We start from the raw sequence: 15,600 nt of genomic DNA, 5'->3' as shown, positions 1-15,600 counted from the left end.
GAGCAGCCCAGGCAGTACAGTGAAAGATCACTGCATTGTTGCTTACCCGTCCCTAACATCTGCTGCCTCAGACAAAAGTGTTCAAAGTGTCAGACTTCCTCGAAAGCCAAGTACACTTCAAAGGGCTTTAAATCCCATGAAAGCCTTTGAAATACAAAACCCCCATTCAATTTCACACTGCAATATATTTCACTAGCCAGTGATTGACAGTTTTATTGATCCAGACACAGTTGATTAGGAGGTTTGTTTATCTTTCCCGTCACACTTGAATGCATCTCATGAACCCTCCATTGATGCGAACCACAATGTTTATAAACACTCCTTGCTATTATTGACTGTTCCTCACCACATCAAAAGGAGTTTTTGTTTCAGCAGAAAGCACAGATTTAAGGTAATTGTCAAAAGAAGGGTGACAATGAGAGTTTAGGGCCTGGAATGCACAGCCTCAGAGGGGAGGGTCAATTGAGTCTGTCAAAAGGGAATTGGCTCATTATCTGGAAATGAAAATATTTCAGGGCCATTGGGAAAGGGCAGGGGAATGGTAGTCGGTGAGTTGCTCCATCAGAGGGCCAGCAGAGACAAGATGGGTCAAATGGCCTCCTTCCGTGTTATAACAAACATACAAATTAGGAATAGAAGTGGGCCTTCTGGTCCCGGAACCCTGCTCCGCCATTCAATAAGATCCTGGCTGATCTGATTGTGGCCTCAACTCCACATTCCACCTACCCCCGTTAACCTTCGACCCCCTTGTTAGTCAAGAATCTATCTACGTCTGCCGTAAAAATATTTAATGAGGGCCTGGCTCCACCACTCTCTGGGGAAGAGAGTTGCAAAGAAATTCCCCAGCATAATTAAGGACCCCACGCATCCCGGGCATACTCTCTTCCAGCTTCTTCCGTCAGGAAAAAGATACCAAAGTTTGAGGTCACGTACCAACCGATTCAAGAACAGCTTCTTCCCTACTGCCATCAGACTTTTGAATGGACCGACCTCGTATTAAGTTGATCTTTTCTCTACACCTTGCTATAACTGTAACATTACATTCTCCTTCCTTCCCTATGTACGGTATGCATTGTTTGTGCAGCACGCAAGAAACAATACTTTTCACTGTATACTAATACATGTGACAATAATAAATCAAATCAGAAAAAAAAAAATGAGTTTAATCTCCATTTTAAGTCGGGGACGGAGGCCAATTAGCTCATTTGGCTGGACAGCTGGTTTGTGACATGGAGCGACGCCAACAACACAGGTTCAATTCCCGTACTAGCTGAGGTTAATCCATGAAGGCCCTGCCTTCTCAACCTTGCCCCTCGCCTGATGTGTGGTAATGCTCAGCTTATATCTCCACCAGTCAGCTCTCTCTCAAAAGGGGAGAGCAGCCTATGGTCCCCTGGGATATAGCAAATTTCAAATAGGAGCCCTGCTGTTTTGAAACTCTATCCCCTAGTTTAGTCTCTCACACAAGGAGAAACATACTTTCAGCATGCTGTCAAGTCCCCTCAGGATGTCTCCCAAATGGAGAATATTGCCCCTTATCTTACGTTCTGCATTTACTGAAATGATAAATATATTCAGACATAACTAACAAATGTCATGAGTATTCATTCATCAAGTTATTAATAGCCAACAATCTGCAGAAAACACATAAAACGCTGAAATATTCAATTACCAAAGTTTGCTCACATTATATCCACGTGAAATCATTCACTTTTAATAGTATATTCACCACTGTATGGATTTCACACCTGTTGTCATGTGAGAGTACCTTTAAGAAATGGGTGTTTATAAATGGGTGTGTATATAAATATCTGTAGTGAGAGTACCTTTAAGAAATGGGTGTTTACTACTGCAGTGATGTCAGAGAGTGGGTGGAGCTGGGCTGTCTGCCAGCTTTTTTACTTTCGTTTTAGGCTGTTTGCTGCAGGGTGTGTTTTAGTTTCATTTTCAGTGTTGGAGCTGAAGCCAGACAGAGCAGGTGCACTGTTGATCTCTCTGCCATGAAAAGACTATCTCTTGATCATTTGGTGAATTCAGAATTATAAATGTTCTCAGTAGTGAATGTAAACCTAATGTGCTTCTGGTAAAAGGTGTTTTAAGTCTTATGGATGTTAAAAGGAAAGCTTGAAGGATTACTTAGTGTTGTATTCTTTGGGGGTTGTATTTGAATTAATGGTTGCTAAGATGTTCACTGTATGTTTTAAAAAGGTTAACTTGAGTTCATAGAATAATCATTGTTTTGCTTTTAAAAAATACTTTTCCATTTCTGCTGGACCACACCTGTAGAGTGGGCCGTGTGCTCCCCATACCACAATCTAGTAAAAGTTGTGGGTCAGGGGAACTCCATGATACACTTTGGGGTTCTCTAAACCCTGGCCCATAACACTGTGCACTTTCTTTCCTTGCTCACCGGTGGCATCCCAATTCTCGAAACATCCGTGGGACAGCTGCTGTTGTAAAACCAGAGACTTTCAAATATAGGGAATCCGATCTTTAAGATATATTCAATAGGGGGAATTTTCAGCCTCCCCAGCCGCGTGGTCCTCAATGGCACGTCATTACCGGCAACGGAATTCCCCATTCCTGACGCCGATTAATGGAAACCCGCGGGTGGGGATGCACTGCCGACACAACAAAGAATCTTGCCGGCAGAGAATTCACCCCAATATCAGCCCAACTGTAGGTATGTGACTTGCGATCAAATGTCACGCGATAACACCTCCAAGAAGGTGTTCAACCAGAGTTGGTAAACCTACAGAATGTGGATGGTCGAGACACTCGGGCAGCAATTTTCACTTTGGGCCCGGGTACAAAACTGGAGCTTGCAGATTGTCCGAAATCAGCACATGGGAAAAGTGGGCGGCTTGAGAAATGGGGGGCGGGATTCTCCGACCCCCTGCCGGGTCAGAGAATCGCCGGGGGGGCGGCGTGAATCCAGCCCCGCCGCTCCGACGCCGGCTGCCGAATTGTCCGGCGCCGTTTTTTTGGCTGGGGCGGGGATTGCGCCGCGCCAGTCGGGGGCCGTTGGCAGTGGCCCCCCCCCGCGATTCACCGGTCCCCGATGGGCGAAGCGGCCGCCCGTTTTCGGCCAGTCCTGCCAGCGTGATTTACACAAGGTCTGTACCGGTGGGACCTGGCTCTGAGGGCGGCCTGCGAAGTCCTCGGGGCGGGCGCGGGCGGATCCAGCCTGGCCCGCGATCGGGGCCCACCGATCTGCGGGTGGGTCTGTGGAGTGGGGGCACTCTTTCCCTCCGCGCCAGCCTGTGTAAACTTTACACATGGCCGGCGCGGAGAAGAAACCCCCTGCGCATGCGCAGGAATCACGGCAGCGGTTCTGGGAACACGCTGGCGCTCCTGCGAATGCGCCAACTCGTACCAGCCGGCGGAGGCCCTTCGGTGCCGGTTGGCGCGGCGCCAATCGCTCCAGCGTCAGCCTAGCCCCCAAAGGTGCGGAGGATTCCACACCTTCCGGGCGGCCCGACGCTGGAGTGGTTCACGCCACTCTTTGGCGCCGGTACGGCCCGCCTACCGGATACTGGAGAATCCCGCCTGGGAGGTTTATCCATTAGCACCAGATTCTGCCACTGTTTAAATTCAAAATGAAGCCCTCAGATGAAGGTTGGAATTCTGCGTATAATCTCAGCATTAGCTCCAAAGGGAACCTTTTATGTAAAGGTGGTTATTACACATAAATTGCTGCACTCTGACCTCTGCATTGCTGCATTGCTGCACTCTGTGAACCATAAACCTGAAATCCCGATGGCATTCTGTGCAGCCATTGCATCACTACACCTTAAACATTAGTGTGAATTCAGCCCACAGATTACTTTAGAATCATAGAATCCCTACAGTGCTGGAGGCTATTCAGCTCATCAAGTCTGCACCGACGAATCGTAAGAGCACTCCACATAGGCCCCACTCCCCCGCCCCATCCCCGTAACCCCACCCAACCTTTCCATCTATGGATACTAAGGGGCAAATTAGCATGGCTAATTCATCTAACCTGCACATCTTTGGATTGTGGGAGGAAACCCACGCAGACACGGGGAGAATGTACAAACTCCACACAGGCAAGGCCGGAATTGGACCTGGGTCCCTGGCCCTGTGAGGCAGCAGTGCTAACTACTGTGCCACCATGCCTTTGTAGACTCCTGCATTTGAACTGACATCACATCATCAAGGAGGCAATGCCTTCAGTTAAAGGGAAGGGAGAAACCTGTTGAAAATAAGGGTTTTGGGGGAAGTTGTGAGGGTTGGAAGTTGCCACGCAGAACTACTTCCTCCTTCACCAGTGTGTAGGATATTAAATTACAATAACCAAGAAGTGATGTCAGAGCAAACAACGTCACGCATTATAATTCTGTTCCGTTAATTTTTCTTTTGCAAATTTCTAATGAGTATTTAAACTGCCACTGAACTGTTGATTACCTGGAATATGTGCGGTTGGTTTGCAGTTATGTTTGAGGTATTATGGAACGTTAAACAAATTCTGCTAAATTGCAAATGCAACCCTCTAAAACCACCCTGATGTGAATTGTTCTGAGTACAGTTTTTGCGGATTATGCCATACATTTATCAAATGAAAGGTGCACTTTCAAAGTTGGATGTTCTTCAACAGCCTTTAAATTCACATGGGAAATGTAATTGGAATGTGTAATATGACGTAAAGTACAGCTAAAAGTTGTAAAGCTGCAGGTTGAATAAAAGATATTATGGGATTTGCTTATGGGACGTTTGTAACACACCAAGCTTCAAAACACGACACCTACCTTCAGGTACTGAGAAGCAAGATCATGATGATATGACTTGGATTTCAATAGTGCTTTGTCCATAGTTGCGGATGATTTTTGGCAAACTTCTCGAGTCTGGCTTAGGGTTAGTGTGGACCAGGAACCCCTCTTTATGTACTTTGAATCAGCGTTTATTGGTATATTCACACATGGAGAACATTTCAAGTCATTATTGCTCTTTGAAGCTTTAAGGGTATGTTCACTGATTGTGTTGTATGCATTCATGAAGTACTTGGCAGGTCCATGGTCAGTGCGCCTCCCAAGTGTCATTAAACTCATTGGATTCCGATAGTTGCAGTTGTCACTATCCAGGTTATCATCCGAACTCCACCAGCCTGAAATATTTGTTCTTGTTCTGCGTTTTGATTCCAATTTTCGGTCCTTGCTCTTGCTTCTCTTGTTCTGCTTAGAGTCCTCTGAGCCATATTTGCTCCCATTCAAACTTCCTTTACCAGTGGCCTCAAGTGATTGAGATTTCGCAAATAGCTTTTGCACCGAGTGCATGAGGTGGCGTATCCGACCTGGACTTTCACTCCGGTGTTTGTTGTCGCCCCTCTGGAACTGCAGGGTGTGGAATCCATCCCTGTGAATAGGCAACTGCTTCTCAAACTGGTCCAGCAGGTTAGCAGGAATGCGATTGATTTTGCTTGTGGAAGTATTCGGGGTGAAACCACAGTCGTCTTGCAGGTCGAAATGTGAATTATAGTGGATCCTGGGGAAGGTGCTGCTGGCAATCTGATTGTTTAAGGGGAGGAGGCAGTCTGCCTGGATAGCACTGGAAGCTGGGAAGCGGTGATGCTCCATTTGATATGGGTCCGCTGGACTGAGCAGATAGGGATTCCTTTCTGGGGTAGAGCCTGGATACATCTGGTCATTTGTCGGTTCGCAGTTGTCAGAAAGGTGACGGCTTCGATTGCCTCCTAGCCCTTTCATGGCTGTGCGTGTTCAAATATCATACCTCAAATTTCAAGGACAGATGGCAGTTTCCAGGTTGGTCTGCGAAGAAAGGAAACCACACAAAGAAAGCAAATCAATAATCCGCTGGCAAAACTATTAAAAATTCAAGCATCCTTTTTTCCCTTCATATTTTGCAGTTCATTCATTTTCTTTGTATTTAGTTACTGTTAGCTATAAAAATGAGTTTCTCAAATCAAGGTAACTGCTGAACAAGACAATATAGAAACAGAACAGATACCTGGCGGGTGGTGGGTTGGGTGGGAGGAGGACCTCCTCGTGAACCTACTCCTGGCCAAACTTGCCATAAACAAGTCCAGCCAGTGGGCGACTGAGGGGATCGTTGGACCCGACTATCTGCCCCTCTACCGTGGCTACATCATGCGGTGTCCACAGGCACCATCGAGGCCTTCCATGCCCAGTGGGCGCCGCAGGGTCTGGGGTGCTTTATTGACCCTTTTAATCACATTTTAGTTTGATGTTTTAAGTTTCATTTGTGTTTTGTTTTTGTTTGATGAAGTATCCTTTAACGGTCTGCCCCTTTCAATTTATCTCTCAGTTTTGGTTAACTTAGTTTCATTGTTTTCCATCAAAATAGTTAGAAACAGAAGAGCTACAGGAAAATCTCTGTTATCCGACATCTTCCGACAATAGGAGGTGGCAGTTAAACAAGTATGCCGGTCAACTAAGATCTAAGGTGCGTTGTGTGTTTACAATCAATCAGAAAGCTCCGGACTGATTACGTGGGTGTTGAGGTCATGAGAGGGGCAGGAATGGGCTAATAATGAGTGACGCCTCGGTGTTGGAGAATAGCGGGAGGCAGAGAATGGAGCAAGGACAGGCCGCTGATAAAACCACCGGTGAGTTTGACACCACTAATCAAAAAAAAACAGACCCGACCCCAGAATTCCACTTAATGGAGAGATCCAACTGGTAGAGTGACGGTTCACAGACGTTCTACTGTACTCAGGAAAGGAAAGTACATGTTAACATTCAGCAACATATGTTAATTCAAGAAGAGAAATTGCCTCTCAAGGTCGAAGGGATGTTTGAATTCCGCTGTGGTGAAGAACAATTTTATTTAATTATGAAGTGCAGGTAGAACCACCAAGAGAAAATCATTACTTAAGTGACTTTCTGCCATGTATTGGGAACCCAAACTTAAAACACTGTCTAATTTCCTCCCCAGGTACAAGGCAATGAATTAAAGAAAAGCAGAGCGTGACATTCAGACGGCACGAATGAAAACCCCTGTGTGAGATGGTCAAAGGCCTGGAATTTGAAATGAGTTCTGCTACTTTTGTGTGCAAGCCACATTTTTTTGAAAGTCATTTGCTGTTTTTCCTGCTCATTATTTTCCCTCCACTCCTCTCCACTGTGCAACAGAATACTGCCCACCCCCATGCTTTCTTAGAAAGGGCGAAGGGGTCAGGATTCAGATCAGGGACGCCGATAAATACACAAAATGAATTGCAAGCCAAAATATTGATTTATTTTTAATTAATTTCTGAACAAACAAAATAAAGCCTAGTGCATTTCAATTGATTTCATAATGCATCTCGTGACCAGGAAAGCAACAAAACATACCGCACCGCTCCCTCAGCGGATTAAATTTGTTTTTTTAGTAACAGACAAATCTGCAACTATAATAATAATCTTTATTGTCACAAGTAGGCTTACATTAACACTGCAATGAAGTTACTGTGAAAAGCCCCTAATCACCACATTCCGGCGCCTGTTCGGGTACACAGAGGCAGAATTCAGAATGCCCAATTCACCTAACAGCACGTCTTTCGGGACTTGTGGGAGGAAACCGGAGCACCCGGAGGAAACCCACACAGACACAGGGAGAACGTGCAGACTCCTCACAGAGAGTGACCCAAGCCAGAATGGGACAGGATCTTGGGATTAGGTAGTGGGGTATATGATTATCCTGCTATTTCCTTATATGTTCACTTTTTCTTCTTTTTATTAATAGACAGTTTGTTAATATTTTACTTAAAAACCTGTCTGTAACTTATTGGAGCAATCAAGGGTCAAAGATCTTCGGAAAATGCTAACTATTGGTTAATTCACTTACATTGGGACTCCGGGGTCTGTGGGGCTGGAATTGACCGCGCACTCACTCAGGGAGTCATTACAAGTTCAGTTAGATTCCCTCTCAGTCTTCTAAACTCCAGCGAACATAGTCCGAGTTGACCCAATCTCTCCTCAATGACAATTCTGCCATCCCAGGAATGAGGTTGGTGAACCTTTGCTGCACTCCCTCTATGGCAAGTATATCCTTTCTGCGATAAGGAGGCTTTTTTTCTTTTTAAAACTGTATTTATAGTACCCAATTATTTTTTTCCGATTAAGGGCAATTTAGCGTGGCCAATCCACCAACCCTTCACATCTTTGGCTTGTGGGGGTAAAACCCATGCAGACACGGGGAGAATGTGCAAACTCCACACAGTCAGTGACCCGGGGCCGGGATTGAACCCGTGTCCTCAGTGCCGTAGGCAGCAGTGCTAACCACTCCGCCACCGTGCCCCCTTGTGCTAAGGAGACCTGAACTACTTGTACAGCTGCAGTAAAACATCCTTGCTGGGGGGAGGGGGGTCACATGATGTGAGCACGGGAGCATTTTGTGCAAGGTCTGCTCATCTTTTAATCCTTTTGAAAGGGTGTTGTTTTAGACATTATATTGGAATGAGTTTTAAAACTCTCATTATCCACTAGGTGCTAAAGGAGTTAAAATTCTTCTGTATCGATCTGTGCTACGTAAGCTGCTTAGCTGTAGGAAACCACCCAAGGACACAACTTATTGGTGATGGGACCCCAGGAAAGACAAGCAACAGATGGTTATTATCAAGGATGGCAATAAACAATGTGGGATCGTTCATCATTTTTCTCTGGTGCCAGATTGTCTGGAAGTAGACAGACGGGAGGCATAATCCCAATTAATTGCTTATTGCTGCAACATGTTTACACAAGCATTATAAGTTAGAGAAGTCACACATGGAGATGATTGATTCCCACAGGCCTGATAACGAGAAACTGGTGCTAAAAATTAGAGGACAGCATGTACGTGTCTTTGTATTGATTTGATATTATAATTAAGTAGACATGCCTATGTTATGGTTGGTTAACTGTTCTCATATACTATGCATGATGTAATGCTAATTGATAGTTGTGGCGCACATAGATAACTAGCAACAACTGATTGGTATATGCTAATTTCTTGTCATCAAATCTGCAGTATAACTGTATAATCCTTGAATCAGGGCTCACTGACGTGCCTATTTGGAACTTCATTAGCTTGTGCTATCCTTTTTAAGCAATCTCTCTGTCCTCTTTTGCCAAATACTGAACTTTTCCCAATCCTCAGGCTCACTACTTTTTCAAGCAACTTTTTATGACTCCTCTTTGGATCTAATAGTATCCTTAATTTCTTTAGTAAGCCATGGCTGGGCCATTTTACTTGTAGCGTTTTCACACCAGAAAGGAATGTATAACTGTTGCAATGTGTACATTTGTTCCTTAAATATTAGCCATTGCCTATCTACCATCATACCTTTTAATGAAGTTTCTCAATCCAACTTAGCTAACTTACGCCTCATAACTTCGTAGATAGATAGAATTTACAGTGCAGAAGGAGGCCATTCGGCCCATCGAGTCTGCACCGGCTCTTGGAAAGAGCACCCTACCCAAGGTCCACACCTCCACCCTATCCCCATAACCCAGTAACCCCACCTTACACTAAGGGCAATTTTGGACACTATGGGCAATTTAGCATGGCCAATCCACCTAACCCGCACATCTTTGGACTGTGGGAGGAAACCGGAGCACCCGGAGGAAACCCACGCACACACGGGGAGGATGTGCAGACTCCGCACAGACAGTGACCCAAGCCGGAATCGAACCTGGGACCCTGGAGCTGTGAAGCATTTGTGCTATCCACAAGGCTACCGTGCTGCCCAGTTTCGTAGTTTAATTTGTTGAAATATAAAACCCAAGTTTCAGATCAGACTTCACTTTCCATCCAAATTAAGAATTTTATCATGTTATGGTCATTGTTTCCTAAAGGACATCACACAACAAGATTATTAATTAACGTTATCTCATTTCATAATACCAAATCTAGGATAGCAAGTTCCCTAGTTAATTCCTCAACATACTGGTCTAAAACACGTTCCAGGAATTAATTTGCCACGGTATTGTTACTAATTCTGTTTGCCCAATTTATATGTAGATTAAAGTCACCCATGATTACTGTAGCACCCTTGTTACATGCATCTCTAATTTCCTGTTTATGCCATCGCCTACCTTACCACTATTGTTTGGAGGCATTTCGACGATTCCCACTAATGTTTTCCACCATTGTTGCTTCTTAGCTCCATCCAGATTTTCTGAGCAAAAGCCCTCCATTACTTTGCACTGATTTCATCCTTAACTAAAAATGCCACCCCAACTCCTTTCCCTTTTTATCTGTCCTTCCTAATTATTGAACACCCTTGGATATTCAGTTCCCAGCCTTGGTCACCCTGCAGCCATATCTCTGGAATTACAATCATATCATACCTGTGTATGCCAATTGGCACTGGTAATTCATCTGGATTATTGCAAATGCTTCATGAATTCAGCTACGAAGAGAGTCTGGCTAGAGTGGGGTTGTTCTCCTTGGAGCAGAGCAGGCTAAGGAGGGACATGACTGAGGTGTACAAAATGACGAGGGGCACAGATCAAGTAGATAGGAAGAAGCTTTTCTCCTTAGCAAAGGGGTCAATAACCAGAGGAGATAGATTTAATGTAAGGTGCAAGAGATTTAGTGGGGATTTTTCACACAGAAGGTGGTGGGAATCTGGAACTCACTGCCTGAAAGGATGGTAGAGGTGGGAACTCTCACATCATTTAAGAAGCATTTAGGTGAACACTTTGGAAAATGGGATTAGAATAGAAAGGTGCTTGATTGTTGGCGCAAACACGATGGGCTGAAGGGCTATTTGCTGTGCTGTAAAACTCTATCGCTGCAAACTATCGGCCATGTCCTGCCCGAACCGGACGTGATGCGGCCGGTAGATGCCGGGAGAGGCCTCTTCCAGGATTTACCTGGCTCACCAAACCTCTCAAGATCTAACTCACCTGTGTTCTCCACCTGTTGGCTCAGGCAGAGAAAGAAGTAGTTGTAAATTCCTAGAAAGTGAAAACCACATCAGGAGGCTTTAAACCCACTTAGATCTTTGAACTGCAAAGTTTTCATTCACATCAATGTGAAATTGGTATTACTAGGCCGTGATTGACAACTTGCACATAACCAGCTGTCTGGATTAGTTAATTTAATTTCTCTTCAGGCTTGAATGGATCTCAAGTATCCTGCTGTTTAACTAACCGTAATGTTTACAAACAGCCAGCAATGAATGACAACTTTTGGATCCCATAAAAAGCGGTTAAATGCTTTCTGCAGAAAAAAAGAATTGAGAGCGCTTAAAAGTGGTATTGAGGTTCGCACCAGCGGGGACCAGACCATCAGAACAGGATCGGTGCCCTTTTGACGACGGTGGATTCTCCGCTGCACTGGCAACTCCGCTATCATAGAAAATACAGCACAGAACAGGCCCTTCGGCCCACGATGTTGTGCCGAACCACTGTCCTAGATTAATCATAGATTATCATTGAATTTACAGTGCAGAAGGAGGCCATTCGGCCCTTTGAGTCTGCACCGGCTCTTGGAAAGAGCACCCTACCCAAACTCAACACCTTCACCCAACACCAAGGGCAATTTGGACATTAAGGGCAATTTATCATTGGCCAATTCACCTCACCCGCACATCTTTGGATTGTGGGAGGAAACCGGAGCACCCGGAAGAAACCCACGCAGACACGGGGAGGACGTGCAGACTCCGCACAGTCAGTGACCCAAGCCGGAATCGAACCTGGGACCCTGGAGCTGTGAAGCAATTGTGCTATCCACAATGCTACCGTGCTGCCCTTGAGAACAAATAAATCTACACTATATCATTTAACCGTAATCCATGTACCTATCCAATAGCTGCTTGAAGGTCCCTAATGTTTCCGACTCAACTACTTACACAGGCAGTGCATTCCATGCCCCCACTACTCTCTGAGTAAAGAACCTACCTCTGATATCCCTCCTATATCTTCCACCTTTCACCTTAAATTTATGTCCCCTTGTAATGGTTTGTTCCACCCGGGGAAAAGGTCTCTGACTGTCTACTCTATCTATTCCCCTGATCATCTTATAAACCTCTATCAAGTCGCCCCTCATCCTTCTCCGTTCTAATGAGAAAAGGCCTAGCACCCTCAACCTTTCCTCGTAAGACCTACTCTCCATTCCAGGCAACATCCTGGTAAATCTTCTTTGCACCTTTTCCAAAGCTTCCACATCCTTCCTAAAATGAGGCGACCAGAACTGTACACAGTACTCCAAATGTGGCCTTACCAAAGTTTTGTACAGCTGCATCATCACCTCACGGCTCTTAAATTCAATCCCTCTGTTAATGAACGCGAGCACACCATAGGCCTTCTTCACAGCTCTATCCACTTGAGTGGCAACTTTCAAAGATGTATGAACATAGACCCCAAGATCTCTCTGCTCCTCCACATTGCCAAGAACTCTACCGTTAACCCTGTATTCCGCATTCATATTTGTCCTTCCAAAATGGACAACCTCACACTTTTCAGGGTTAAACTCCATCTGCCACTTCTCAGCCCAGCTCTGCATCCTATCTATGTCTCTTTGCAGCCGGCAACAGCCCTCCTTACTATCCACAACTCCACCAATCTTCGTATCGTCTGCAAATTTACTGACCCACCCTTCAACTCCCTCATCCAAGTCATTAATGAAAATCACAAACAGCAGAGGACCCAGAACTGATCCCTGCGGTACGCCACTGGTAACTGGGATCCAGGCTGAATATTTGCCATCCACCACCACTCTCTGACTTCTATCGGTTAGCCAGTTCGTTATCCAACTGGCCAAATTTCCCACTATCCCATGCCTCCTTACTTTCTGCATAAGCCTACCATGGGGAACTTTATCAAATGCCTTACTAAAATCCATGTACACTACATCCACTGCTTTACCTTCATCCACATGCTTGGTCACCTCCTCAAAGAATTCAATAAGATTTGTAAGGCAAGACCTACCCCTCACAAATCCGTGCTGACTATCCCTAATCAAGCAGTGTCTTTCCAGGTGCTCAGAAATCCTATCCTTCAGTACCTTTTCCATTACTTTGCCTACCACCGAAGTAAGACTAACTGGCCTGTAATTCCCAGGGTTATCCCTAGTCCCTTTTTTGAACAGGGGCACGACATTCGCCATTCTCCAATCCCCTGGTACCACCCCTGTTGACAGTGAGGGCGAAAAGATCATTGCCAACGGCTCTGCAATTTCATCTCTTGCTTCCCATAGAATCCTTGGATATATCCTGTCAGGCCCGGGGGACTTGTCTATCCTCAAGTTTTTCAAAATGCCCAACACATCTTCCTTCCTAACAAGTATTTCCTCGAGCTTACCAATCTGTTTCACACTGTCCTCTCCAACAATATCGCCCCTCTCATTTGTAAATACAGAAGAAAAGTACTCGTTCAAGACCTCTCCTATCTCTTCAGACTCAATACACAATCTCCCGCTACTGTCCTTGATCGGACCTACCCTCGCTCTAGTCATTCTCATATTTCTCACATATGTGTAAAAGGCCTTGGGGTTTTCCTTGATCCTACCCGCCAAAGATTGTTCATGCCCTCTCTTAGCTCTCCTAATCCCTTTCTTCAGTTCCCTCCTGGCTATCTTGTATCCCTCCAATGCCCTGTCTGAACCTTGTTTCCTCAGCCTTACATAAGTCACCTTTTTCCTCTTAACAAGACATTCAACCTCTCTTGTCAACCATGGTTCCCTCACTCGACCATCTCTTCCCTGCCTGACAGGGACATACATATCAAGGACACGTAGCACCTGTTCCTTGAACAAGTTCCACATTTCACTTGTGTCCTTCCCTGCCAGCCTATGTTCCCAACTTATGCACTTCAATTCTTGTCTGACAACATCGTATTTACCCTTCCCCCAATTGTAAACCTTGCCCTGTTGCACGTACCTATCCCTCTCCATTACTAAAGTGAAAGTCACAGAATTGTGGTCACTATCTCCAAAATGCTCCCCCACTAACAAATCTATCACTTGCCCTGGCTCATTACCCAGTACTAAATCCAATATTGCCCCTCCTCTGGTCGGACAATCTACATACTGCGTTAGAAAAGCTTCCTGGACACACTGCACAAACACCACCCCATCCAAACTATTTGATCTAAAGAGTTTCCACTCAATATTTGGGAAGTTAAAGTCGCCCATGAATACTACCCTATGACTTCTGCACCTTTCCAAAATCTGTTTCCCAATCTGTTCCTCCACATCTCTGCTACTATTGGGGGGCCTATAGAAAACTCCTAACAAGGTGACTGCTCCTTTCCTATTTCTGACTTCAACCCATACTACATCACCTATCGGCGATGGTGGTGGAGAATCCAGCCCGAGATTAGACCCTTTGAGGTCCTGCTTATTAATTCATTCCCTAGTTCACTATATTCGGCTTTCAGGACCTCATTCTTCTTCTTACCTATATTATTGGTACAAATATGGACCACAAACTCTGTCTTTTTACCCTTCAGTGATGTCCGTAACTACTCAGTGACATCATTGACCTTGAGACCAGGGAGGCAATAGACCATCCTGGTGTCACATCTGCAGCCATAGAAACGCTTATCCATTCCCCTTACGATAGAATCCGCAATCATTATTTCTCCCCTGTTCTTTCCTCCCCCCCGCCCCCCCCCCCCCCCACCCCCAACCCCCAACCCCCATCCAGCTGAGGCACTCGTGCTGCCACGGATCTGGCTGTTGCTACAATCCATGAGAAACCACCTCTCCCAGCGGTACCCAAAATGGAAAACCTGTTAGAGAGGGAGATGCAACCAGAGGATTCCTGCCCTACCTACCCAGTGCTCTTGCTCTGTCTGGAAGTCACCCATTCTCCTTCTGACTGTGCATTCTTTACCTGTGGTGTGCCATCCACGAAGACCTCAACATTGCAGATGTTCCACAGTGACTCCAGTCACAGCTCCAGCTCTGAAACGCAGATTTTGAGTAGCTGCAGCTTGAGACAGTTCTGGAACACATGGACACTGGAAGTGTCCTTGACTTCCCACATCGCACAAGAAGAGTATTCCATAAGGCAGAGCTTCCTTCCATTAATTACCCTTAAATTACTCCCTTTACTTTTACTTCATCTAGTTTAGTCTATACTAAGGACAGTAGACATATTTATCAGGTCCTACTTACCAAGCGCACTGCACTTTTTTATGAGGAAAGGTAGAAAAGGATCAACTGGCTCCCTCCTGAACTCCCTCAATCGCCAACTCTCAACTGTCACACTCTACTGCAGTCCAAGGCGCACACCAGGGCAGACAAAGGCAGCCCTTTAAGATAGCCTACTTTTATATACAACTGAATCTCGCCTTTAAAAATCTGTTTAAACCAGTTGTCTAATGAATTAGTTACAGAGGCAAGCAGAGCTTGTATCAGCCCTGTTTAAAAGTTGACCTAAAACTCATCCTCTTCCAACTCCAAGGGCAACATCAAGTTCATTTCTAAATTAAAGAAAGACTAGACTTCAGACAAAAATTAACCCTGAATATAACCTGTAAATTCCCTCGGTCACCAAACTCCAACTGTCACACGTTACTGCAATCCAAAGGCGTACTCCAGTGTCGAGCCAGTTCCTGGTCTCAGCACAGTAAGAAAACTAACTTACCTCGTCTTCGAGGGCATATCAGAATTGAGGTGCATTCTCCTTCT

The 15,600-nt window shown here is 45.3% G+C and overlaps 1 protein-coding gene across 2 annotated transcripts in view; it reads right to left on the bottom strand.

The window, feature by feature from the left end:
* LOC140428497 (disks large-associated protein 4-like) overlaps nt 1-15,600 on the bottom strand; it is a 730,056-nt gene that overhangs the window by 380,140 nt on the left and 334,316 nt on the right. For both annotated transcript variants that reach the window (XM_072515044.1, XM_072515045.1), the window contains exon 3: nt 4,770-5,786. In XM_072515044.1, coding sequence (XP_072371145.1) covers nt 4,770-5,723 — 954 coding nt within the window. In that variant the 5' untranslated portion in view covers nt 5,724-5,786. The remainder of the gene's footprint in view (nt 1-4,769; nt 5,787-15,600) is intronic.

The sequence above is a fragment of the Scyliorhinus torazame genome, chromosome 8, assembly GCF_047496885.1.
Source record: "Scyliorhinus torazame isolate Kashiwa2021f chromosome 8, sScyTor2.1, whole genome shotgun sequence".
Taxonomy (NCBI): domain Eukaryota; kingdom Metazoa; phylum Chordata; class Chondrichthyes; order Carcharhiniformes; family Scyliorhinidae; genus Scyliorhinus; species Scyliorhinus torazame.
This window is presented reverse-complemented; position numbering and strand designations above follow the sequence as displayed.